The sequence below is a fragment of the Urocampus carinirostris genome, chromosome 4 (assembly GCF_059441175.1).
Source record: "Urocampus carinirostris isolate Australia breed hairy pipefish chromosome 4, RoL_Ucar_1.0, whole genome shotgun sequence".
NCBI lineage: Eukaryota > Metazoa > Chordata > Actinopteri > Syngnathiformes > Syngnathidae > Urocampus > Urocampus carinirostris.
This window is the reverse complement of record NC_142352.1, coordinates 25,755,432-25,782,164: the sequence shown is the minus strand read 5'-3', so window position 1 is coordinate 25,782,164 and position 26,733 is coordinate 25,755,432. Positions and strand designations below refer to the sequence as shown.

Sequence of the window (26,733 nt, the reverse complement as noted above, 5' to 3'; positions counted from 1 at the left end):
AGGGTTTTTGGCAGTCTACAAAGAGCTGCCAACGGTAAGACACAATCTTTTGGTGCTCCGCAAAAAGTTAATTTCAAACATTAAAACCACAGCTGACAAATCTCTCAACATGCACAATAATGTGATTGATGTTGTCAAGCTGTTTGGATTTATTTTCGTTTTGTTTCTGTCGCCTTTTATGTTAGTTTGGCCGGACGTTGCATGTTGTACTAAAATACTAATTCCCCTTATAGAGATCAAAGCCAACAGAGAAGCTTACCACTTGTTGTGTTGTGAATCATTCATTTGCAGTTAAATTGTACCAATTTTTATACTCATTATTGTTATTATTTCTATTTTTTCATATATATAAAAAGGATGTTGGTTGAAATTCAGACTAAAGAAAAATATGTTGAATTCATTGTAAACATAAAAAAAAACACTATACGATCTCTTGTTAAAAGTATCTTGTTAAAATGGATGTAAAATGTATTGTGATGGTTGATATTCTAAAATGTATTTTATGTCAACTGAAAAGAAAGCTCTTTGATATGTTTTGGGCAGTCTACAAAGAGCTGCCAACAAGATGAAAGCCAACAGAGAAGCTTACCACGTGTTGTGACTCATTCATTTGTAGCAACTGTAATAAAAACCTCATCATCCAGTCCAGCGTGAATGTGGATCTTGGGTGGTACAGGTACACCGTGGTTACACTTAGAAACTGACCTAAGTCATAATAGTGCAATGTTTGCAAATATAAACAGTGCATCGGGACAATAGTGCACTGAAAAGAAGTGCAGTAGGATTTAGCAGCTACAAAACCCCCAAAATAAGGCACAGGTTATATACTTTCACTGTTTTCGAGCGATAACTATTATTCTCTAATTTATTAATGGTAGTCAGCAAATACAAATACAGTGGGTGCTTAGAAATTGACGCCTGGCTTTGGCGACATCCAGTGGACATATTTAAAGCTCCAAGTCATTGTTTGGCTCATTTTATTCTTGTGCTTCTCTCAGTATTGTTTGACACATATGCTCTAAGTGTTTTTGTTTTGGAAAAATAAATATGCTCATTGGGACACCCCAAGTAATAGTGTTTGGTGAAACACATAAATTCAAATAATAGTACAATATGGAAGCATATAGGGACATGCAAATTTTTTACATTAAAAGGATGATATCACACACACTATTTTTACATGCAAAACACAATCTGTGTTCAGAACATTTCAAAAAACAAAAAAAGGGTCTGTTTGAAACCGGAAGTGACAAACACCAAAACAGAATTCGAATGTGATCATTGGAGTGGTTTATTCACCCACAAAGACTTAAACCCGCTTGAATATAAAGCAGCCATAGCATAAATATTAGTCTCAAGTTTTTTTTTGTATATACATTTAAAAACGATTTTATGTATTCAGACATCTTGCAGCGAAAATAAAAACGTGACTCCTTAAAATCACTAAATCTTATTTTGAAAATCCCCAGCTATTCTGGCACCCCTTGTAATAAAAGTCAAGTGTTTGGTGAAAGAAAATATAAAAAAATAATTTCATACGGAAATACATTTCTTTCAAAATTAATTTGTATATGTCCAGAAATCCAACCAGTTCAGGGTGTCCCCTGCCCACTGCCCAAAGATAGCTGAGATGGGCTCCAGCACCCTCGCGACCCTACTGAGGATAAGCGGCACAGAAAATGGATGGTCCAGCAATCTTTTGCAACAAAAATAAAAAATTTGATCCTTAAAATAACTACAAGTGATCTTAGTATAAACAAAAGCAGAAAGCTACGTGTGGTGACGTCACATCATTGGGTGTGGTTGTCACAAGTTTGACAAGTTCGCTTTTCTAGTCAGTGACTTACAAGAAACAAGTTTTGTATTAAATTTCAAAGGAAAATGTGCAAAACTGGATAAACATCAAGGCAAAAACACATTGGTGCCACAGAAATAAATTTATTATTCCAGGTTATACACACAGTAGTTGGCTTATAAGATCACACAATCAACTGTGCATCATGGTTACACTGCGCCACATTGGAAGATGTTATTTTAACAAAAAGCCAACTTATAAAGAAGCTAGATTTAAAAAAAAAAAAAAAAAAGATTGCAGGTTTAGAGTACCTGAGAGTGGTGCCCTCAATCCCAAGGGAGTTTTTTGGAGTATGCCAGTATTTATTAATCCATTATTTCATTTTTTGGAGGCATTTTTCTTACACATGATTTCAATCTCCTGTCTGATGAAAAATATATATATTTGAAAAACAAAAGTATATGACTGAACAATACAAGTGCTGTTGAAAACCCACCCACAGAGGATTCCATACAAAAGGGGTACAAGAAAGGAAATAGTAATGCCCCTTCTTTAATGGCATCCTCAGTAACTACGTCCGAACATGGTGTAATACTGAGCCGGTGCCTTTCCGCACACGCACTTCTGACCGGGCTGCAGCGTCTTGAGTGGTGAGAAGGGGATGCACAGACTCTTAGCGCCCATGGACGGTGCTCCTGGTTCCTGGTCTTGATCCCTGACACATATTACACAACCATTAAAACTCCAAATAAGGAATAACTACAACAGGGACTGTTTACATACTTGGCAGTGGTTTTCTTGATCCAGTCCTCGCATTCCATGCCACCACAGAAGGGGATCTGGACAATCTGCCAGATAGAAGAACACACATTAAGGAGCTTAAATATAAGGCTTTTTTAAGATTAACCTAGCCCAGTTATGGAGTTTTACTAAGGAATTCCTCCGGATGGTATTTGATCCTTACCTTGCCAGAATCCAGTTCCTTCTGGAATTGTTCCATCGTGTCTGCAACCACCATATGTGTCTTCAGGTCATTTGACGCTCTGTCATGTAAAACAAAAATATTTTTTCAAGCAATTATCAATTTTATCTTAGAACCATATTTATCCCCCAAGATGTTTGAAAAAACAAACCGGAAATTAGACATGGTATACGTTCGCCTGTATTTACAATATACCTGGATTTGGCATCCCCTCCTTACGTTGTTGACTAAAATGTTTTTTCGCCCCCCCTGTTAGATTATTTTTCCTCACTGTATGACATCAATAAATTGTTCAGTGTGTCCTAAAACGTATACAATTATAACTGCAGTTTTCGTGCATAAAAGCCTGTCTGCTATTGATAGACATAATTTTCAATGCTGATCTGCTCCTCCGTATGGAGAGGAGCCATGTGGTTTGTAAATATTTGCAAGTCAGCGAAACAATACTGTATTTTTTTGGGACAGTATTGATCCGCTATTAGTCCAAGGCTTATAGTAATAATACAGGCAGAATTAAGTACATTATAACCATGGAATCAAATGTTGTGATTATCAAATACTTGAAGGGCACACAAATCGCTACCCTCAAATAGCATGGTCATAACTAATCGACAATCAGGACCATTTTAAAAAATGAGGCGATTAAGCAAGGAATCTAAGGACATGACAATCTTCACAAGTTTCAAAATCAAATTGATTTGTAATCGTCTGTTGTCATCCAAGGGTGGCATTAGCCCAGGAGGTAGCGCGCTCGTCTTGCGATCAAGACGCTGGTTCGATACCCGGCTCCTGCGTGTTAAATGTCTAAGTGTCCTTGGGCAAGACACTGAATCCCTAATTCCCTCAATTAATCAGGTAGGCGCTTTGCATGGCTGACTCCCTATTGGTGTGTGAGACACATTGTAAAGCACTTTGGGAGGTCTTCATTGACTTGAAAAGCGCTATATAAATGCAGACCATTTACCATCTTCTATCCCCTCGCCTACTCGAATCAACCAGTCAAGTCATACCAAAAAGGTAAAAAAACGCCATTTTTCCTTTACATGTATATTTATGTATAATTGTATTGAATCATATGCACATGTATTAGACATAGGCAGTATTTACTGTATATAGTATTTTTATTTTAATGGCAATTTTACTTTGCAACCCCCTTCTCAGAATTGATGAATAATGTATACCGGGCGTCCAATATGTCTTACTTATTGAACAAGTAGGTCTGAATCTCCTCCAGCATGGCGGCTAATTTCTTTTCAGCATCGGCTTCAGGGATGGTCACCTTCTCACCAGTGTCTCTTCTTACAGCTACGCACTGGCGCTGCTGCATGTCTTTTGGGCCCACTTCCAGGCGGATGGGAACTCCCTGAAGAAAAAGCTATGATTTTCTTTTTGTCGATGTATTTTGTATTTTTTAAAGTGGTGACTTCAGACCTTGAGCTCCCAATGGTTGAACTTCCATCCTGGCGAATAATTATCCCGGTTGTCACATTTCACTCTGATGTCAGCGGCTTGCAGCCTATTGACGTATTTGGCACACTGGTTTATCAAAGCTTCCCTTTCCTGGTCTGGCAGCGATGCTGTGATTCCGCATGGAATGATCACAATCTGAGCAACGAGAAAGAAAATCGTGGATGCATGGCATGAACACATGACCATAAAATAATTTCCATTAAACATTTTAAATTGTCTACCTGAAGACATGCCACCCTGGGTGGCAGCACCAATCCCATATTGTCTCCGTGCACCATGGTGAGGACACCGATGGTCCTGGTGGTAATGCCCCAAGAGTTCTGGAAGGCGAGCTGCTTCTCACCGGGCTTCTTTGGGTCTTCAAACATAATTTCGAACATTTTGGAGAAGTTTTGACCAAGATGATGAGATGTAGCACCCTGCAGTAGCCAACAAACAGAATGTTAGCATGCTATTTTGTCAAATTACTGCCCAGCATTAACTGGTGGTTGAGGGAAGATTTACTTGAATGGCTCGGCCACTGGCGGAGATGAAGGCCTCTACGGTGGTGGTATAATCTCCTCCTGCAAACTTCTCCTTTTCAGTCTTCCTGCCTTTTACCACTGGGATGGCCATTAGCTCCTCATACACTCTGGCGTACAGGTCCAGGATCTGAAGCACCTACAAGATGAAGCAGAAAATGAATACGTCGATACAGGCTCTTAAATTGGTTGTTCTAGTAAAGACTTTTTTACCAAAATAACCCATTTAATTTTTATGAGTAAAATTTACATCCCTAATAAAAGGCCGGTTACCTCTTTGGCAGCCTCCTCTTTTGTAGCAAAGGCTGTGTGTCCCTCCTGCCACAAGAACTCACGTGTCCTCAGGAAAGGTTGTGGGTGTTTGAACTCCCATCTCTGGGAGAAGAACAGGGTTGACCATGTACATTTTTACTCATCATTTTCTAAGGGCGGAAAGTAAAGAATGGGAAATAAGACTCACCACAACATTACACCACTGGTTGAGTTTTATTGGCAGATCTCGATGGGACTGAACCCATTTGGCATAGGCTGGATACATCACTAAAACACAAATCCAAGTACTTTGTAGTTAATCTCTTTTGAGTTGTTTGGTTAATATTAGCAATCCTGAAAGATGCCTGACCCGTCTCGCTGGTGGGTCTAACAGCAATTGGCTCTGCCAACTCTGTCTTCCCCGAGCGTGTAACCCAGGCAACCTGTAAACCCACAAAACTAACTTCTGAAAATTTTGTGTTTTTTAAATCAATGTCCAAACAAATTATTCCTACTTTACCTCTGGAGCAAAATCTTCAATGTGCGTCTTCTCCTTCTCCAGGGCGGCCTGTGAGACGAACATGGGGAAGTAGCAATTTTCCACGCCCAGCTTCTTGATTTCTCGGTCAAAGAATTCCTTGATGGCCTCCCAGATGGCAAAGGACCATGGGCGCAGCACATAGCAGCCGCTCACGTCGTAGTATTCGATCATCTCTGCCTTTGTGATCACCTATGTGGGAGATACATTTTTCTCAAATCGATGAATCACTACAGTACAGAGGTGCATCAAACCACATAAGCTAATGTGGTCAGTGAGTTTATTTGAAAGTACCTGAGAGTACCAGTCTGCCAAATTCTCTTCTTTCTTAGCTTCTAAGCCCAAGCTGGAAAGTATGATTGAAGATGTAAATCACAAGTGTGCTAAAAAAATAATTACAACTGTCCAGTGTTGGAGGATTATAAAACTGTATAGACCTCAATTGGTAATATGAAATTTCTCCAGCAAAATTTGGAAGAACGTTTTCTTCTGTAGTAGCAAGTAATTACATTTGAACTAAGGTTTCTTAACATCCATCCATTATTCTTCAAGGTAAAACCTCTCACCGCGTTTGTTTCTTAGGTCCTGAGCCATCTCCTGCTCCACCAGCTCCTCCGGCAGGATCTTTGCCCTGATTTGCCCTGTCTCCTTTCCCCTTTTTGGCTCCCCCAGCGGCTCCGCCTGCTGCACCACCTCCTCCACCTTGCTTTTCAGACTTGTTCTCCCGTTCCTTTCGATTCTTGTCCTCACCACCAGCAGCTGCCACCGGTTTGTACTCCTGTCCGGTGAGCGTTTTGTATTTGTTTTTTAGTTCAAGCAACATCTTAACAGCTTCATCCACTTGCACCTGAAACAGATAAACTCTGTGATGCTTGGTTTGCACAAAATGGTAAAAAGATGCCACCAGCAACAAATACAGGTCTTACCTTTGAAGCTTTTTCCAACTTCAGCTTCCTTACCAATTCTCCCTGATGAGCCACTTTCTCAAACAGGCCGGTAGCAGAAGCAGCATCAGCCTGAACTGGAGCAGGAGCTTTCAGGGTTGGCGCCACCCCGGGTTTATACTCCTCGCCAGTGATCTGTTTGTACTCAGCCTTCAGGGCAAGCAACTGCTTGACTGCAGTGTCCACTTGGTCCTAATTGAGAGCAAGAAATATATAGCTGTTGAGTAGAAAGTGGCTTAAGACTTTCTTTGGAAATTGTAACAATAATATTTGATTCATCACAACAAAAAAGCAGAAGCGTATCTAGCAATTTGAAAGTTATTGTTATTGTCTTGGTGCTTATTTTAATGAAATTGTGTCATTTTTCCTCTCAGACCAGGACTACAGTGGCGCACAAACTTCCAGCGGATTAAGATATAAAGAATGGATTGTCAACTCTTGGGCTAACGTGTCTGCTGGGAATGTTGTTGGCAAAAGCCAGCATTGGTAATATGGATTACTTGTAAAAAAAAGCACCAGCTCTTTCTTTAAGATTTTGTTTTATCCGCGAGTTTTACTTTGGAATCAATACTTAAAAAAAAAACCCACAACGTAACTGTTTTGCATCTGTTGTATCTTTAAATACGCACACTTGTACACTTGTATGTGTTGTTGTAACGTGGCCACAACAGAGTGCTCCCACGCCATATCGTGCGGTGCATCCTGTTTAGTGTTAAATACAGAATTAGAATCACGGAGACTCCGCCTTTTAACACGGTGCTCTTTATGGTCGTGAAAATACGGTAGTTGAAGAAACACCTCAAATTTGAATTTGAATAAAAAACAACCAACTTTGCCTCATTCGTTCGGACAACGTCAGTGCTGGTGATATGTACACAAATCAGTTTGAATATTTCATTTGAAAAATACCTTGGGAGCTTTTTGGGACTTGAGTTTCCGCACAAGCTCTCCTTGCTGCGCGACACGTTCATACAAGCCGGAGGAAGCAGAAGATGAGGAAGAAGAGGAGCAGGAGAAAGGAGTAGAGGAGGTCACAGCAGACGAAAGAGCAGTGGAAGCAGTAGCTGGGACCATTCCGGGTTTGTAATCCTGACCAGTCAACTTTTTAAATTCAGCCTTGAGTGCCAGGAGCTGCTTGACTGCCGCATCGATTTGGTCCTGGTACCATCAACACATTAGCAGGTAGCAGTGGGACAAATGAAAGAGAAAGCTATGGAGGATGATGATGCTGAGTGATGGAGATGACAAGGTGGACACATGAGTCTTATGTAGGGCCAGTTTGGATCAACTTGACGGACAGAGGTGGAAAAGAACGAATAATCGCAGCACTAATGAACCCCATTGAAGAGATGGACGAATGCACTCATGCAACACAGACTTCTCTTGTATACAAGATGGATAACAAGACAAATTGTCGGTTCAATGATAGCTAACATTTAAAGGAATACAGTGGTTTAGTGCATGCAAATAGTAAAAAATAATCATGATTAAGAATTGAAACATTTTATGGCGAGTTACCTTTGGTGCCTGCTCTGCTTTAAGTTTCCTGACAAGCTCGCCCTGCTGGGAAACGCGTGTATACGGACAAGGACCAGAGTCTCCTGAAGGTGAAGCTGCAACATGGGTGGAAGCAGGGGGAGACATACCCGGCTTGTAGTCCATTCCAGAAAGTTCCTTAAACTGAGCCTATGACAAATTGCAAACAGGGTTTTTTTACACGGCTGTCTCAAAGCCTGAAGAACTGTGAGGAAAAATGTGCATATAAGTTGTGCGTTACCTTAAAAGCGAGAAGCTCTTTCACTGCCTTATCCACTTCCTCTTTGGGTGCTTTGGCCATTTTGAGCTGGCGGACTTTTTCTCCCTGAGCAACAATGCTCAAAAAGACCTCACTAACTGTAGGGGAATTGTTTGCAGTGCAAGCGGCTGGAGACGGTTTGGCAGCAGCCGGAGCCTGCAGAGAAGCAAGGTTAGGAAGAGACAAAGTATGCATGCATACAGAATGTTCTTGCCGTTCATGTCTGCTTCTTTGATAAATTTGGTCCAAAAGATTAAATGTAAATTAAGAAGGTGATAATGGGTAAGGATTTGTACTTTCAAAAAGTAAAAGTTATAGCTTAGGTAGATTGTCGAATAACAAAATTCTGTACACTTACCATTTTGGTGGTTCCTTGGTTCTTTCCCTTGTCCTTGTCTTTGGACCCAGCAGTGGGCATTTCCTTCACATGACCATCAGGAATGTAAATGAGGACACATGGACTATCCTTGCAGCTGTTGGGACTGAAGAACACAATAGAACTATAAGTACCTATCCCTGATTAAACGATAGGATTTTACCAAAATACCATATTTTGGGAAGTTTTATTGTATTTATATGCTAAATGTGTTATAGCTACTAAAACAAAAGTCGAGATTGTTCAGTTTTAAGTATAAAAATATGCTGAAATGCCATATTACACCTTTTAATAATTACTCCCCAAATATACTAAGCAATTCTGCATAGAAACATTGTACACAAATTTTCCTTACCTGACTGGCTCATAGGGTTGGTCACAGATATAGAATCCTCGCCTCTGAAGCTGAATTATGTCACCTTTCTTCAGCGACTTCAGACAGGGGTCGCCCAGCATCTTCTCCTCTATCTAAAACATTGTACAGTCACAGTAGGGAAGTCCTCATATACTCATACAACTCATTCCGCCACACACCTTGCTGTCTTTGTTAATGTAGTCCTTGAAGTCATCATCTTTGGTGATGACCGCTTTGCTGATGAGGGGCTGATAGTTGACACAGATGGTGGGCAGGAGGGGGGCCTTCGCAGTCTCTGTCAGCCAGGTTATCTTGGTTGTCTTCTTATAGTCCTTGTTGTCCAGGTCTAGGCGCGCCTCCATTGATGTGATTTTACCGTCTGTTGCTCTGAGCAAAAAGAAAAAGAGAAACTATAAGTACATATCCCTGGTTAAACGATAACTCATGACAAGAGATTAATAATTAATTTGTACTTGTGGATCTTGGTGATGATGAGGTTGCCCCAGTTAATGAAGGTGACCACCTCCCCTTCTGTGAAAGTCTCAGCATCTGCTCCTTCCACCAACACTTTTGGTCCATACCACACCTGCTTCATGCCCACCTCGGCATTCTAAATGTAATGAACCTTCTCACTCACTGTGTAAGCCTGTGTTTGATTGTAAATATGTATTAAATAAACAACTGCACACCTTTGGATGTTTAGCCACCTCTTTCATTTCCTCCTTAGCCTCTGGAACAGACACCGGAACGACGTACGAACTAGAGAGAGCCGTGTATCTGGGGGCTACTGGGTCAATAACCTAAAACATACACACAATGACAATTGAAACCTAGGTAAGCATTGTACTCCAAAAATACAGTATATATTAGTAAAATATTTTGGGAAAGACATGGAAAGGGGGAAACAAACTTAATGAGTGAATTGCTGCACCATGCAAGCCCCAAAAGAAATGCTGGTTGTTCAGTCCAAAATACACTTTAGCAACGTAATCCTTTCCAAGCTTTAAACAGCATGAAATCCTCCTGTCCTTGCATCTTGGACATTTAATAGTGGCTATGCCTAAAGCAGAATGACAGAAAAAAAGGTGTTGGAGGTGGAGAGGAGAAAAGAGTACCTTGACACAGCTAACAGGCAGCTTGGAAACACACAAGAGTGAGATGCCGTCACGCAGGCACGTATAAATACAGTTGGAAACGGGTACCTCAAACTCCAGATTTTTAAGAATATAAGTGTGTCGAAGAAACATGAACTATTAGCTCAATGCTGTTCCACAGACTGCACACGACAAGTCACATAAAACAGTGACCTTAATACACATACTCAAACGTAATTAACGATTGGACTGTTACATTCCACTTTCAGTTGATGACACATTAGGTTCAAGAGGATATGAATAACCCTTGTCTAATCATCTTCGGTATGTTTCCTATTATTTTCAAGATAACATTTCTTTAACAGCTACTTATCAATCTTAACACGATAGCAGCTGGAAAATCACATATAACAAAGACAATACTGTATAATAGTTTATTACCCCAAAAATACTGCACTAAATTTGAAGCAGCCAGCAAAGAAAGCAACGTGTAGCACAAATGAGGGGGGGAAAGACTGAATGCGGGACAACAGGATATGATTTGTATCATGGTGGAGGAAAAGTTTCTTGTGTTATTTAATTCTCAAAGGAAAAATAATAAAACGAAGGGAAAAGCCATACAATCTCTAACTAAACCTGCCACAGAGCAAGCTGCAAAGTGATCCTCCTTTTACTCTGGTTTGGCAACCTCAAGTAAAAGTTCAAAGTACCATTTTCAGGGTTTTTTGTATTCATTCGGGGTGTGATGACAATATACAAAAGGCAGTCTTACTTTTTTATTAAAGGCCCAGATCTTGTCCCATTCCATGTTCACCACTGACCTTGATCCACCCTGTAAAAAGGTAAAGGTTTAGAAATATATCAGTAAGAAATATGACGATGAAAATACAAATATTATATACTTTTTCACAGCAGTGAATACCTGTGCTGCTATAAACTGTTTAAGGCCTTCGACAGTCATGCCTCTTCTCAGAACACCTCTGACTGTGGGGAAACGGGGGTCATCCCTAATAATAGGGAAAATCAGTAATCAACTTGTGAATCACACAGGGTAAAGTTAATGAAAATGTTGAATCTCACCATCCTTCCACGTATCCCTCCTCCACAAACCACGTGAGTTTGCGTTTGGACAGCACTGTGTTGTTAAGGTTGAGGCGGGCATACTCCCAAATGTACGGCTTTCTAATATGCAGCGCGTCGATGAACCAATAGTACTGCTCGTCGCGGTCATGGTACTCTGTCGTCCTCAGCGCGTGTGTCACATTCTCTATGCTGTCCACGATAGGGCAGGCAAAGTCATAAGTTGGATAGACCCTGAAAGGCAAAACAAAGGGGTAAATATTTTCTTGAATTAAATGGCAAAAACTGTTCATTTCAAGATTCTGTTCATTCATTTCATTTAGAGTACTTGTAAGAGTTTCCTGTGCGTGGGTGGGGAGTATTCTTGCAGCGGTACAAAGTGGGGTCCCTCATGCAGCCGTTGTTGGAGTTCATGTCGATCTTGGCCCTCATGCAACACATCTGACCACGCTCAGTGCCAGCTTTCATCTCTGCCCAAAGCTTCATGTTCTGCTCCAGAGCTGGGGGGCAGGGGATTCATATTCCAGTTTAACAATCTCTCTTCTTAGTATATATTTTTTTATAAGTATAAAAAAAAATTAATTTCAAAATATAGATTTAATAAGGTTTTGAGTATATGTGCGTAGTTAAACGGTTTAAATAAATACTGAATGTGTTTTAAATACTTTGTTAATAAATAGTATTTTGCATTTTGAACGTCAGGAATTCAGCTAAACTTTTAACAGTAATGGAACTAGAAACAAAATCACCAAATATTTAAAACAAAGTTTAGGACAAAAATATTATATTAAGCCACATGTTTTGTTTCTTTTATCATTGTCTATGATTCTATTTTTTGGGCAAAGCAAATGTATCAAATATATTAGTGATATTGACTCTAAATATTGCCCTCAGTATGTACTTGCTGGTAAACACTGGTATCGCTCTGGAAAAATTGGTAATAAAAATAAAATCTTTATTTTGTTTAATTAATAGTCTTTGGAGTCTAGTGTACTTCTGTGTACCTTAGAATAAATAAAAAAATCATGGCTGAGTAAGCGGATACATTACCTATTATGTTTTATTCTATACATATGATGGGTTACAAAACACTTATTAGGAAAAGATTACAAAAAAAAAATCAGATAAAGATAGTTTTTCATAAAATGCTTGCATTATGGATTGCTTTACATCAATTTTAATCTACCTGTATATGGTATGGGGGGAGAGGTAGAGAATCAAAACATTTTGTTCTATTAAAACAAGCGTATCGTTGATTGCTGTTTTACAGGCAACACACAAGTACTAAACTCATCTAGCTTGGAAGCTTGTTTGAAAAATAGTATAATCCTACAACTAGCCTTGAAATGACTGTTACTAAATGAAAACATTCAAGGGTACAAAACTTGTTGGTGGCAAAAAATGTGACATTGCCGTAAAGCTAAAAGTAGCGTTTGTGTTTGAGACATACTGTTATTCCTGCACTTGGACTCGATCCGCTGCTCACGCTCCTGCTTCATCTCCTCAGGTGGTGTATCATCGATGTAGGCTTTTCCTTCGGCCATCAACTGCTCAGCCAGCTGCATGATGACGCCGAAGTGGTCGCTGGTGTAGGTGAACTGATCCGGTTTGATCTGCAGCATAGCCACGTCCTCAAGGATCACCTAAAGGAGTAGCCACTGATGTGTTATGACACGCTTTCAAAAGGGGACTCTCTCCACTACCAACCTTTTCAAAGTCCTCCTTCTCCTTCTCTGGGTTGGTGTCATCAAATCGCATGATGAGCTTGCCTTTGAAGGTGACCTGGTAGTGCTGGTTGAGCAAAGCGGCTTTGGCGTGTCCGATGTGCAGATAACTGACAGAACAAACAGAAAATATGAAATTCGCCTGAAAAGTATTAACTTAATTTTCCCGAGAGTCTCACCCGCTCGCTTCAGGTGGAAATCGAACAACCACCTTGCCCATCTCCGCTCCGGGCAAGTCTACAAATTTTCCAACGTCAGCCTTCTTTTCCTTCACCTCAGACTGATAAAAATACAAGAAAATAATCACCAGTAAAATATAAAGGAAGAAAGGCACTTTGATTGCCATGTTTAATCACACATGGCCTACATTGGATGTATTTGGTGGAGCTTTCTTGCTGGTGTATTTGTTATCCAAGGCATTGAATGGAACCTGAGAACTCAAAAAAGAAAACCAGCGACTGACGTGGCTGAATGCTTTGTCCTTGCAGGGCCAGTCGCTACGACCTAAAAAAGCCCAACCAACCAAAATGAAAATTACAATTGAAACTAAAACGTCATTGGGCTGTGTTTTAAAAGGTATTTGCTTGCCTTTGAGGGCGGCCCAGACAGACAGGTCGGCCAGGGTAAGTGCATGGCCCACAAGGAAGGTTCTCAGCGAAAGGGCCTTGTCCAGATCAGCAAGAGGAGTGCTCAAATCTGACCGGCCACCTAGACGCCTACCACTGAATTCAATCCAGTGATCCACCTGGAAATAAATAGATTTCGCTTTAATTTTGAAATACAAAGAATCTTGCCAGATAACAGACACATACCTCAGTCTGCTCCATTAGGTTGGCACCATAGAGGCCCAGAGCAGGAGCTACTCGTGCCAGGTATCGACTGATGGAGTTTGCGTCATTGAACTGAATTGCACTGCGTGGATGACAACAAATGTATTTAAACGTCTTACAGGGGGCTAAGTAGGTGGCATAGGTGGTCCCGCTTACTCAGAGACGTGAAGCCGGGTGTCCTTGCCTTCCTCCACTGACAGCTGTACACTTCCTTTCACATGCTCAGCAGTCAGGAGGGCTCCTGGAGAGACAGTAATGTGAAACAAATGCAGATTCTCAATGGGCATTCTTTACAGCGAGGGGGTTAGAGCTGGAAATAAGACTTCAAAGTATGGTGTTTCCCAGCGAAAAACACTCCGTAGTCAAGATTTTACTACAACATTCGGCAATCTTGGTGATGGACCAGTTGTGGGCACACTCCCAATTCTCAGAATATCATCAATCTCCGTTTTCGGAGTCTTGCATCAGCATGCAGTACTACAAAGTCAAGTCCGTGTCGCTGTTTAGCCGAAAACAAAAGCTAAACATCAATATTAAACTTATGATTAGCCATCAGTACACTTGTTTACTGATCAAACCTGTACGCAAATAATGGTACAAATGAACACCACTACACAGGAATTTGGTCGCCTCTATGATTTTTAATTTCTATAATTAGGCAAGTTTAAGGGATGATGCAACACAGTAAAAAAACATCACCTGCAAATTGATTTTCAATTTAAACAATCATCACAACTTATTTACATCAAACAACAACATACAAAAAATTGTTTTGGCTTTCGGTGACTACCTTTTTGGCTATCATGTTACTTGTTCTGAGTGCCACGGCGGCAGGATCGTGCACGCCCCATTCAAGCACAATAAACATGAGATGAGAACTTATGATACGTTTTTGTTTTGTTCATTTTTTGACACGGTTATGAGTGAGTGACTGGAAAACATGCTTTCCATTAAGTAGTTATTTTAATTTCCTTTTTGTTTACTTTTGGGGTACAATAGCAAACTAAACCATGAACTCTTTGAATAACCAAAACGCGTGATACAAACAGACATATGTGAGTGAAATTAACTTAACTAGAAAAGCAAATTATTTTTGTTTTGCGACACAGATTGACACGTAAACATGCTAACAGCTAGTTAGTAGGCTAGCTGTCACTAAAATCCTTAAGAATACTTGTCAGGTAGCTGCCACTCACCTAAAGGCGGGTTGCTAGTGTTGATGATCAAGTTTAACACCATGCTGTGAGATTATTTTCCCTTTTAAGTAGGAAGAGAAACTAAAAACAACAAAATCTTTTCGCAGTAGTTTTAAACCCGACTAGCTCGCCAGACACAGGCGCAAGAGGAGCGTGGAGACAGCGGGCGGGCTTCTTTGTAGCGACCGCGTTTGAAAACATTTAGCTCAGTAGTGCAATCTAGCGGTGAGGCGTGAATTGCAAGTGCTTCCGAAGTAGGGACCAACTTCTTAACACAACTTTTAAAATAAAGTATTTTATAAATGACTATTTAAGCTCATTAAAATATATACTTGGCACATCTTCAGTTCAAAATAAAATATTATAACCCTTCAACATGTCTTTTCCACTCGTGTTGTACCTCGGGCTAGTTTCTAGTCGGACTCATACTTGTGGTGCAAGTCTACTTGTTAGTTTCTGCTTCGATTAAAATCGGTAGCAGACATTATTCATGTCCTAATAAAAACTTTGTAAAAATATTAATGTATTTATTCTATTTTGATGTGGCCTTTAAGCACAATTTGCCGACACTTTCTGTACATTAAAAGAGGTTCAAGCCGGACTCAATATCCGCTTTTTGTTTCTATCCGGGTTTATATCGCATAGGGGCATTTATTAACCCTCTATTCATTCCTCGTTGGAGTTTGTTTACTTCAATAAAATATATTAACTAGCAATATTATTTACGCTACAACAGCAGCCTTGATTTAAGGTAAAGTATATAAAAGAACACTGTTATTTTAAAACTAGGGAACGTGGTTTAATGGTCATTTTTGATGGTAGGTTTGGCACATTTGGCTGTACAATGGCTTAACGGTAGAGGAACAATGTGCAATAAAAAGGTCAATAAACTGGCCATCTCGTGTATTTGTTTCTGATTCAGATGTAACCCTGCATTTGCATGCACGTTACATTGTATGTAGTATAAGTTATCTGTGATATAATGTCAAGAATTTAATCATGAAAATTCTCATTTATTCATCTGTATTCAACCAAATAATTTGAAACTTGCTTATTTTGCAGCTTTTAATGAAAACAACCCTCCTTTTAATTATGCGTAATTTAGATATCCCTGAATTGTTTTTCCACAGATATGTCAGAAGTCAGTCAATATGGCAAGTGGGCCGTCTCCAGCAGTGATGATGATGATGAGGTTCCACCATCAGTGACAAAATCCAAACCCCTTGAAGCAACGATTTCCAATCACAACTCGCATTCTTCCCCTAACCCTGAATTAAAATCCGTCTTCTTAGACATCAAACAGGAACCATCTCCGGCGGCCGTGCTTGTGGTCGGTTCTGCTGCCAGACAGCAGGCTGCAAAGAACCAGACACACCCTGTTAAATATGAACCATCCCCATCCTTAGCTGGGAAAAGGAAACTGGATGCGACAGATGGCTCCGGCTGGGCTCTGTCCGACAGCGACGATGAAGATGCTAAAGATGATGTCCAAAAGATAAGTAACCCACCACCACCAACAAGGAAAGCCTCCAGTCCCAAACGCAAGAAGGTGGCGGACGAACGGCCTCCCAGCCCACACGGTCGTGTCTATTACATCGATGAGCCAGACGACTTCTTCGAGTCCAGCGTTCCTTGCTTTGACGACATGTATCGCTTTTACCTCAACAAAGTGACCGGCCTGGACAGGAAGTACAATAACGGCGCGCTGCACATCAGAGGTGAGTTGAAGTCTGTCGGCCTTTTTGCTGAAATTTGCAGTCCACTCTCCTTTCATCACATGTTTAATTCCCTCTAAAATGTTCTCTGTTTTTCTTCTGAAGACATCCTCTCGCCATTATTTGGCACCCTAAAAGAATCTGTTCAGGTGAGCTATTATTTTACCTGGCATGTTTCTAGTCCGTCTCATGTTTCTTGCTTGGATCTTTAAATATTGCAAACTTTTTATTTTCACCAAACTTTAATCTGGCAAAATTAATGGTATATTTAGCCTTTTAAAAATATTTTTTTCCAGTCTACACAGTTGTTGTCACATATAATTTTCACATTTTCACTCAATAAAAAGGCAATATAATGGAACCCTGGTTTATCCTGGAAGTTACGTTCCAAAAACCCATGATGGGCAAATTCTGTAATAGGAGAAACCTTTATTTATTTTACAATTATACAATTAAAAACTTAAAAACACTGAAAACAAAGAAAAAGACCTTCAGCCAATAATATGCCGACCAATACCAGGGCCCAAACATTTAACAAATAAACGTATTACATTATATGGACAAGTCTTATTTTTTTATTTTTTTTTAAATAATGACTTTAGAGTCAAATAATAATTTTAGTCATAAATTTGAACTGAAAGCAGAGACTATTTGCCAATCCGAATGCTGAACACATTGCACAATGAAAATCATTGGAGTAATAAGACTGGAAACTGCGTGTGTATATATATATATATATATATATATATATATATATATATATATATATATATATATATATATATATATAATTTAAATGGATGAACAAATCACTTCTGAACATGCCCAATAACATATAAACTGATAAATAATATAATAAAGTTCATGCTTATTTTAATAATTACATTTATATGAGTGCACTAATGCTTTTCATGTCTTGATGGTCTCAGTTTAACTACTGCTTTGACCTAGCCTGGATGGTTCAGCAATATCCTCCAGAGTTCAGGTGAGTTCCCATCACAATAATGTCATCAATAATAGAGTTGCTTAAATGAACCTATTTATTTTCGTATTACTTGTCAGGGATCGTCCGGTCCTTATCGTTCACGGAGACAAGCGGGAGGCCAAGGCTCGGCTGGTGCAGCAGTCTCAACCCTTCTCTCATATTCGCTTCTGCCAGGTACAATGCACTGTTTTATTGACTGTTGTAAATGACTGCTGAACTAAAGATAGACATTATTTATTGTAAGTGAGGTTTATCTTGCATTTATTATTATAAAAATGAACATAGCTATGGATTTATTTCATAGACTGGTATTAATAGTTGGTACAGACAGACAATACAAACATTTTGAAGCCACCCTGAAACAAAAAACGTAGTGAGGAATTATTTTTTTCATTAAAAAAAATTGTTTATGTATGTCTTTGCTGGACAGGCCAAACTTGACATCGCTTTTGGAACTCACCACACGTAAGAATCACCGAAGCCTTGCTTCTGCTGGTATAGTCAATCTAATTAGCAAAATTGTAATGATTACAGGAAAATGATGCTGCTGTGGTACGAAGAAGGCTTCCGAGTCATCATCTTAACCTCCAACCTCATTCGAGCTGACTGGTACCAAAAGACACAAGGGTACGTCCCTTTTGCTGTTCTTAAAAAAAAAAAAGAGCTCACATCTTAGTGATTCATCTTCAATTATATCCTCATCCTTGACCAGGATGTGGATGAGTCCTCTGTTTCCACGGTTACCAAAAAGCGCCAGCGACACTTGCGGGGAGTCGCCCACATTTTTCAAACGAGATTTGCTGGAATATTTGGCTTCTTATCGTGCGCCCGAGTTGGAAGAGTGGATCCAGCGGATCAAAGAGCATGACCTCTCGGAAACCAGGTAGGGTTTGTTTTGCTCACCATTGCAAATGCTGAGGTTTTTGGTGTTCATATATTAGGTTTTAGGAGACGTCACACCCTATTAATTAGTTTGATATCTTTCACCTTAAGTTGCTATTTGAGAGAAAATTGTATTTATTTGATCTATATAATAGTCATTTTTTAGTTAAAACCTGAACTAATTGACAATTCAACCTGCTTTATATTGTCAGGGTGTATTTGGTGGGCTCTACTCCTGGCAGATATGTTGGGCCAGACATGGAGCGTTGGGGCCACCTAAGGCTTAGGAAGGTTAAAAAAAAGAAAAATGAATATATTTTTAAAATCCTGTTTATTTGATGGTTTAAAATGTTTATTTCTGGCTTACAGTTGCTTTGCGAGCACACTCATGGCTTCCCCGGTGAGGAGCAGTGGCCCGTGGTGGGCCAGTTCTCCAGCATCGGTTCCATGGGGTTGGACAAGACCAAGTGGCTGGCAGGGGAGTTCCAACGCACCCTTACCACGCTGGGGAAATCCTCACTTCGACCTGACCCTCCTGTTCAATTGGTACATTCTGTCATTACCCCTCAAGAGTGAACCAATAACTGTTTTGGGGGAAAATTTCGGAACCAGCTCAGATGTTGTGAGTTTGTATTAAAAAGTGTTAGTACGTTGATGTCTTTTTGACATTCATTCTAAAACTTTGCCAGGCAGTCTCTTTGATATTCCTTTTACTCAATCACTGCCAACCTAGCTAAAATGGATCTTAGACATCTATAACAGTCAATTGCAACATAGCTAAAACTGATCTTTGACATTCATAGCTGTTATTAAAAACTAGCTAAAACTCATCTTTGGCATCTAAAGACAACTATTGCTGACAATTCTAGCCTAGCTAAAATGGATCTTTTACATCAATAGCTGCCATTGACAGGTTTGCTAGAATGGATATGTGAGTCCTATAGCAGTCAATGGGTAGCGTAGCTAAAGTAGAATTTTAGTGTCTATAACTGTCAATGATAGCCTAGCTAGAACGGATATTTTATAGCTCCATACTATGTCAGCCTAGCTAAAATGAATATATGACATATAGCTGTCTATTGCAGCCCAGCTAAAATGGATCTTTTACATCCAGAGCTGTAAATGGCAGCCAAAATACAATTATTTTTTTGTGTCTATAGCTGTCTACGGCAGTCTGGCCAAAATGAATTTTTCGCATCAATAGCTGTCTAGCAGCTTAGCTAAAATGCTGTCTATAAAAGTTTATGGCAGCCAGGCTAGAATGGATCTTTTACACAATAGCTGTCAATAGCAGCCTAGCTAAAAAATGTTTTTTTTAATGTCTTTAGCTGTCTATGGCAACTTAGCTACTATTAATCCCTGATGTTTTTAGCCATCAGTGGCAGCCTAGCTAAAATTGTGTCTACTATTGATCAATCATTGGCATCTGTAGCCGTCTATGGCAGCAAATCATTTAACAATTGATGCAACACAACCTCTACAGTTCTGTTCTCATTATTTTTCAGTTGTATCCAGCAGTAGAGGATGTCAGGATGAGTTTGGAAGGTTATCCTGGTGAGATTTTTGTGAATAAACCATCTTATAAGCATGTATTTCTTGATCGCTTTTATCCGAGAAATGTATTCACTTTCTGTCCATTAGCCGGCGGATCGCTTCCCTACAGCATCCAGACGGCACAGAAGCAACTCTGGCTCCACTCCTACTTCCAGTACGTTCTTATACATGACTGTCATTATAGTAATATGATAATAGTGTTGCTTTTTTTTTTTTGCGCCTTTGTAGCCGTTGGCAAGCGGATGCCACCGGCCGCACTCACGCCATGCCTCACATCAAAACGTACATGAGAGTTTCACCTGATTTCACTGAGCTGGCGTGGTTTCTTGTCACTAGGTTAGTATTTAATGTGTTTTGGAAATACAATCAAAATGTATTTAGGTGGTGTTCATATCTGTCTCTCTTGATCATGTGTCACTATTTTTATGAAACTATTTTTCATTTGAGGTGAAGGCATTACGCATTTATTTGTACATGGATGACACAACAAATGTCAAAAGTTAGATTATTATGCTTAAGACACAGCTTTATGGCGAAGAAAATATGTTTACTTATTTGAGGTAGAAGATTTGCAGCTTCTGGACAGTGCAACTAATTTCTATGCTGTGTTTCTTTACTTTAGCTCAGGGGTTGGCAGCCAGTGGCACGCGAGCGCACGGCAAAATAATACAAATAATATTGATTTTTTTTTTTTAATTCGCATTTCTATCAGAAATTTAGACATTTTCAATTGCGCGCCGTGTTGTTTAGGGGCTTTACGGTAGTGCCCATCCTCCTCTGCTTTGTGTGTGAGTGTGTGTCTGCGCCGCACTTTGCAGAGGAGGAAAGATACGTGTTTTAACCTAGCCACAGAAACACCGGCATGCGATAAATGAATGAGTCATGATGGCTGCTCCAGCGAAAAAAATCTCGATCTTTTTTAGCCAGCGTGGACGAATGACTGCAAAAAAATGACCGCGCTGTTTGTGCATTATGCCTCGAGAGTGTTGCACCTCGCACATCAAGTGTTAAACGTCATTACAAGACGAAACATGAACATGAATTCAAGGACGAGTCTGACAAGGCGGAGACATTAAAACGTGCTATGTCCAGGTATGGCCAACAAACACGGACCTGAAAACCTCTGTCACAGTTAAAAACGCCACCACGGAGCAAGTTATCACTTTGCTCACTGCATAGCAAAGCACGGAAAACCATTTATATCTGCGACCAAATCAGCTGTTATTTCTGTTGCACTTATTTTCAAGTATCCTTCTGCCTTGCCGCTTGTTTTTCAAGATTTTATATTTTCTGCAATAAGATTTAATTGATGAATGGTATGGTAGCTGTCCATATCACTAGTTTTTATTGTAGTTCATTTTTGATGAACTGAATGTTGCTCATATTCATTTTTTAGTTTATTGATGAACAAGAATAGTGGAAGATAAATTGGTGAGTTATACGATTTTGATGTATAGCCATGTTGTATATTCAGACTAATGTAAAATTACAGCTCTGTTGGATATAAAAAAATTGTTGTGCGAATCATTGATCTTTGTGTGCCACACTGATTTTGAAGGAAATTTGAAAGTGGCACTCCTCACCATAAAGGTTTCTGACCCCTGCTTTAGCTTAAACAGTTGACCCCAGGGATACAACATTTATCCGTTCTGAAGTGGGGATTGTAAAGTGAAATTGCCATATAGCGGGGCTTCGAAACCAGTTAATTAGTCAATACGTTCTGCCGTTTGATTAAAATAAAAAATACATTTTAAAACTTCCACTTGGAAGTATTGTAATGCCTTTTCAAGCTGTCTTTGCCTCAATCAGCTCTTTATTTCTAAAGCCCCAGTGTGTAATTGTTGACAACTAGATGACACTGTGTTGTCTGGTGCGAGCGACTGCTAGTGCACAGATCACAGCCTGGCGGGTGGATGCCGGACATACTTGTCGGCGACCTAAGTCTGTAAAAAAATACAAATCTCTCAACCAATGATTTGTATTTTTTTAAATAAAAATTAACAATGGTATCATGGTTCATATATTTTTGCGTGGTATTCAAATCAATGTTTTTTTTTTTACTGAATGAAAGTTTTGAACCGGTAGGGGGCACCAAATATTACATACTGTCCCTGTAATAATACTCCTGATTGTTGATGAGTTACGTTCATATAACTTAGCAAGGGTAATAATTTGTGTGCTTTCTTAGTATTTCTTAATGGCAAACTTAGTATCCATGATAATCATCTTTGAGCTTCTACCGTTAGCATGGGTTGTAGTTCAGCCAATAACATACATGTACCCACCAATACCAGGAATTTCAGAGACGTAACTCTGCATACGCACAAACCGCACAGTTTGAATTTTGTACGTTTTGTTGTTGGTGTTGTATTGTGAGAAGAATGCCATAACCAGTAGCCAAAAAACATCTTACTCTACAATGTAGAGTCTACATGTAGAGTCTACATCGTAAATTGAATACATTGTAAGGTGGGGACACTGTATCCCTGGGGGCTACTTTATACTTTTTATAGACATACTTTGCTGCTACTTGCAGGACTGGATTTAAATTATATTATGTTTTGTCCCCCTCACCTTTTCAATTATAATACCTATTCTATGTGACGATTGTCTCAGTGCCAACCTGTCTAAGGCGGCGTGGGGGGCTCTGGAGAAGAGTAACACACAAGTGATGGTTCGATCGTATGAGCTCGGCGTCCTCTACGTGCCTTCAGCCTTTGTGAGAACACACACAAGCAAAAGCGCATCATAATGCAAACATTAAACTGTGTTATCAAATTTTAAATTAAAAATGGTTACTATTACCCCTTTCACAGAACATGAAGACGTTCCCGGTTCGGACGAATCCGTATCCTGTCACGTCATTAACATCTGGTTTTCCCGTGCCTTTTGATCTCCCCCCTACGCCCTACACCCCGAAAGGTATTTTGTTGCTGCAGCTCATCTCAGTGAGAGAATGTGATATACATTTGAACATACTGATATATTTACTTTAAATTGGGTGCATAAGCCATTATGTGAAATCTGTTCAAATAAAGTGATTATTTTTGAAAATGTATTCACAGATAAACCTTGGATCTGGAACATTCCATACAGCGAGGCTCCAGATTCACATGGCAACGTTTGGGTTCCCTCCTAAAGAAAAATGCACATCAGGATATTTTTATTTTTGTAATTGTCTTTAACATTTTCATATATGCTGTTTTCATATTTTTGTACTTAAGTTAATAAAAATCATGTTCACTCATTTTTTTCATGTCACTGAAGAAATCCCCCCGTCCCCTACTGAATCAAATGTCTTGATATGACTACCCCTGACTTAAGACATTTTCACTTTATGGTGTAGAATAAGATGGGTTTTTTTTAACCCTCTTTACGCCATTTTCCCTATCATGCATCAACATTTTTTGTGAGCCCCAAAACTTCAGAAGTTACAACTTTGCAGTGTTCGTAAGTATGACAAGTTACTGTACGTCTCTAAGATGCTTAAAATGACAATATTCTGCTGGCAGTATCTCTCACAATGTCTTTTGATACCTGTCAACTTATACAACCCCTAGCAAAAAGTATGAAATCACCAGTCTTGGGCAAGCCCTCATTTTATTCTGTAGAAAAAACTCAGATCATTAACATGAAACAATGGTAAGGTCATTCCAAAGTGCAACGTTTTGGCATTCAGAAACACCAAAAGAAATTAAGAAAAAAATATTGCAACGGTCAGTAAATGTTACTTTTTTAGAGCAAGTGCAGTTATCACACCTTGGAGGGCTAAGTGGATTGGCAAGAATCATGGCTCAAATAAGAGAGACGTCTCTTGAGACCAAAGACAGAATCGTCAAACTTTTTGAAGAAGGTAACTACTCGATAGTTGCCAAAGATGGGGGCTGTTCGTAGTCAGGTGTATCAAAAATTCGGACCAAGTACAAACAGTATGGGAAGGTTGTTAAAGTCGAGCATATTAGTAGGCCAAGGAGGACATATAGGCGTCAAGAAAAACAACTAAAGGCCATATGTCGTAAAAACTGAAAATGCACAACAACATAAAAGAAGAGGAAATGGGGGGAAGTTGTAGTCAATGTATGTGACAGAACTGTTCAAAATCACCAAAAGAAAATGGGATTTTCGTATAGGAAAGCTAAAAAGAAACCATCGTTAATGCTTAAACAGAAAAGAACAAGACTGCAAATGGCGAAGGAGAGGCAATCCTGGGCAGTGGATGACTGGATGAAGTTTATCTTCAGTGATGAGTCACGAATCTGCATTGGACAAGGTGATGATGCTGAAACCTTTGTTTGGTGCCGTTCCGGTGAGATTTACAAAGAGGACTGCTAAAAGAAAGCATCAAAATTCCCACAGTCCTTAATGATATGGGGCTGCATGCTTGTTAAAGGCACTGGGGAGATGGCTGTGGTCAAAAAATGCTCAAGTTTACATTGGTATTTTGGACAGCTTTGTTATTCATTCAATTGAAAAAATGTTTTGGGACGATGAACTTCTTTTCCAAGATGACAATGCTCCATGGCACAGAGCAGAAATGTCACATTTATTTGTATAGCCCTTAATCACAAAAATGTCTCAAAGGACTGCACAGGATTACAATGACACCATCGCCTGATCTTAAACCAACATGCGGGCAAGGAAAAACTCAAAACCTCAGCGTGAGGAAAAAAGAAACCTTGAGAAGGGGCCTCACAAGTGAAAATCCCCCTTACAGGATGACCAGGGTGGAATAGATTTAGCATTGGGTAACAGTACACAAACATAGTAAACATCAATAAAAGAGAACACGAGGTAACTGAAAGCCTTCCTTGGAGAAAGAAGCATCCAGTCAATGGCATGGCTGCCAAATAGCCCAGATCTCAACCTAATTGAAAACCTGTGGTGAAAATTGAAAAAAACAAAAATTGTCCACAGCAAGGCTCTGACCTGCAAAAATTATCTAGCAAGAGTCTGTACCAGATTGATAAAGAATACTGTTTGTTACTCATCAAATCCATGCCTTAGAGACTGCAAGCTGACATAAACGCCAAAGCTGGTGCAACTACGGTAAATATTAGAGATATGTTTTGATTGTTATTCATTTGTGTGTTTTTCATGATTCCATATTTTTTCCTCAGAATGGAGTGATTCCATAGTTTTTTTTTTCTTCGTGCTTGTTCGATAAAAGTAGCCATTACCGACAACCACAAAGTATTTTACTCATTTCATTTAGTGTTTCTGAATGCCAAGGAGTTGCAATTTTAAAAAACGTTAGACTTTTTTATGCTTTTTACCTGATTTTGTTTTGCAGAATAAAATCGATTGCTTTGCATTTAAAAAAAAACTCGTTTGCTTCAGGTTCAGATCGACCCGTCGGGTCAGTACGTGGCAGCAAACTGTTGGGACAAAAATATTAGCATCTTTGACTTTTGCACCGGAGAGTACGTCACCACCATGTTTGGACATTCAGGTGGGATTTACTGTGAGAAACATTAAGGAAAACATTAATCAATGGAAAAGATTTTTATTGGTGGGAACTGGCATACAAAATCTTTGATATGATCAGTACGATCGGTTTCTTTACATGTCTATGCATGATTTAGTCTTAATAATTGATAAGTTTAGTTAAAATAAGAAGACGTCAACGGATTTTGAACAGAAGACCCAAACCTCCAATGAGAAATTTCAACCTATTCTAAAAGCCCTGCCCTAGGCCCTTTATTTTTATAAACTCTCCTCGGTTACCAAAAGCAAATCTGTGTCAAGATTGCCATGGTGCCCAATTGGCCCCGCCCGTGTGGTGCCAGCTGCAGCTTGTTAACAGATTGGCTCGCTGTCAGTGTAATGACCTTCAAACACAGTCACTCTGTTTATTGCCTGCATTCAGTAAACAAAACAATACAAAAGTCAGGGCATCTGTTCACGACTGCAATCATCTTCAGCGCGATGCTATTTAGCTGAAGGTACGGCAAGCGCTGAAGCCCATAAAGTGCCAAACGAAAAAGACAGTCGCAGACGCCCATGACTTAACAATTGAATGAGGTACCGGAATTTTACCAGTAATACAACAAAAACACAGATTTTGTGAGAATTCAAAAAAACATTCAAAACAATCAAATTTCAACTCTGTTACACCAGTATTTAAACTCTGTCTTGTCAGTCCCCTTTTGTCAGTCCGTCTGCGAATGTCCCTGAATCCCTAATGCCCCCATTAAGCAGGACGGCGCCTTGCATGGCTGCATGGCCACTATTGGTGTGTGAGTGTGTGTGTGAATGGGTAAGTGTGAAGCACATTGTAAAGTGCTTTGGAAGGTCTTCATTGACCTGAAAAGTGCTATAAAAATAAAGACCATCTACCATTTTTACCATTTAACTGATCTCATCTTGCATGCTTGATCCCTAATCAGGATCGTCTCGGTCACTGGTAGCAGATGACAACGTCAACGTGCATTGCTAGAATTTTTGTGGTATATACTATCAAATATCATCCTAAATAAAGCATTTATATAATAAAGGGGTTGACAGAGATGCCTTTCTCGCCCTTGGTTCAGAATCTTGTGCTTTGTCAAGACTTTCAGTCGTCAATACAATGCTGTATTTATTCACTATGGGTCACAAAGCATGCAGCGATACAAGAGGAACAAGCAAAAACATGATACCCCTGGA

General features: G+C 39.6%; 2 protein-coding genes across 3 annotated transcripts; one reads left to right on the top strand and one right to left on the bottom strand.

The window, feature by feature from the left end:
* Nucleotides 1-1,922: 1,922 nt before the first annotated feature.
* eprs1 (glutamyl-prolyl-tRNA synthetase 1) lies at nucleotides 1,923-15,110 on the bottom strand. Of its 2 annotated transcripts, XM_088333966.1 has the most exons (35): nucleotides 14,953-15,110; nucleotides 13,913-13,997; nucleotides 13,739-13,838; nucleotides 13,515-13,671; nucleotides 13,294-13,430; nucleotides 13,106-13,206; nucleotides 12,910-13,036; nucleotides 12,653-12,845; nucleotides 11,531-11,702; nucleotides 11,203-11,436; nucleotides 11,045-11,129; nucleotides 10,895-10,954; nucleotides 10,144-10,164; nucleotides 9,718-9,828; nucleotides 9,502-9,638; nucleotides 9,208-9,415; nucleotides 9,029-9,141; nucleotides 8,656-8,779; nucleotides 8,280-8,453; nucleotides 8,021-8,188; nucleotides 7,412-7,660; nucleotides 6,485-6,694; nucleotides 6,125-6,405; nucleotides 5,853-5,904; nucleotides 5,541-5,750; nucleotides 5,391-5,463; nucleotides 5,229-5,308; nucleotides 5,042-5,143; nucleotides 4,752-4,907; nucleotides 4,469-4,666; nucleotides 4,209-4,382; nucleotides 3,980-4,140; nucleotides 2,760-2,838; nucleotides 2,579-2,643; nucleotides 1,923-2,510 (listed from the first exon to the last, which is right to left on the bottom strand). In XM_088333966.1, the coding sequence occupies exons 1-35, from the start codon at nucleotides 14,993-14,995 to the stop codon at nucleotides 2,360-2,362; spliced, it is 4,791 nt and encodes a 1,596-aa protein (XP_088190092.1). In that variant the 5' UTR covers nucleotides 14,996-15,110; the 3' UTR covers nucleotides 1,923-2,359. The 2 variants fall into 2 exon arrangements, with proteins under 2 accessions (XP_088190092.1, XP_088190093.1); XM_088333967.1 differs by lacking the exon at nucleotides 10,144-10,164.
* Nucleotides 15,111-15,600: 490 nt separating this feature from the next.
* Nucleotides 15,601-23,335, top strand: tdp1 (tyrosyl-DNA phosphodiesterase 1). The gene is made up of 16 exons (XM_088333205.1): nucleotides 15,601-15,703; nucleotides 16,083-16,670; nucleotides 16,773-16,816; nucleotides 17,597-17,652; nucleotides 17,730-17,826; nucleotides 18,083-18,117; nucleotides 18,187-18,279; nucleotides 18,365-18,535; nucleotides 18,747-18,825; nucleotides 18,904-19,080; nucleotides 20,040-20,088; nucleotides 20,176-20,242; nucleotides 20,317-20,424; nucleotides 22,705-22,807; nucleotides 22,905-23,010; nucleotides 23,154-23,335. Exons 2-16 carry the CDS (start codon nucleotides 16,085-16,087, stop codon nucleotides 23,225-23,227), a joined length of 1,845 nt encoding a protein of 614 aa, XP_088189331.1. The 5' UTR covers nucleotides 15,601-15,703; nucleotides 16,083-16,084; the 3' UTR covers nucleotides 23,228-23,335.
* Nucleotides 23,336-26,733: the final 3,398 nt, after the last annotated feature.

Coding starts and splice junctions, on each gene's coding strand:
- eprs1 (XM_088333966.1), bottom strand. CDS start 14,995: ATGGTGTTAAACTTGATCATCAACACTAGCAACCCGCCTTTAG. Junction 8,780..9,028: donor CAACCCTATGAGCCAGTCAG/GTAAGGAAAATT, acceptor TGTGTTCTTCAG/TCCCAACAGCTGCAAGGATA. Junction 8,189..8,279: donor AAGAGCTTCTCGCTTTTAAG/GTAACGCACAAC, acceptor AATTTGTCATAG/GCTCAGTTTAAGGAACTTTC.
- tdp1 (XM_088333205.1), top strand. CDS start 16,085: ATGTCAGAAGTCAGTCAATATGGCAAGTGGGCCGTCTCCAGCAGTGAT. Junction 18,118..18,186: donor GCTTTTGGAACTCACCACAC/GTAAGAATCACC, acceptor TAATGATTACAG/GAAAATGATGCTGCTGTGGT. Junction 18,536..18,746: donor CATGACCTCTCGGAAACCAG/GTAGGGTTTGTT, acceptor TTATATTGTCAG/GGTGTATTTGGTGGGCTCTA.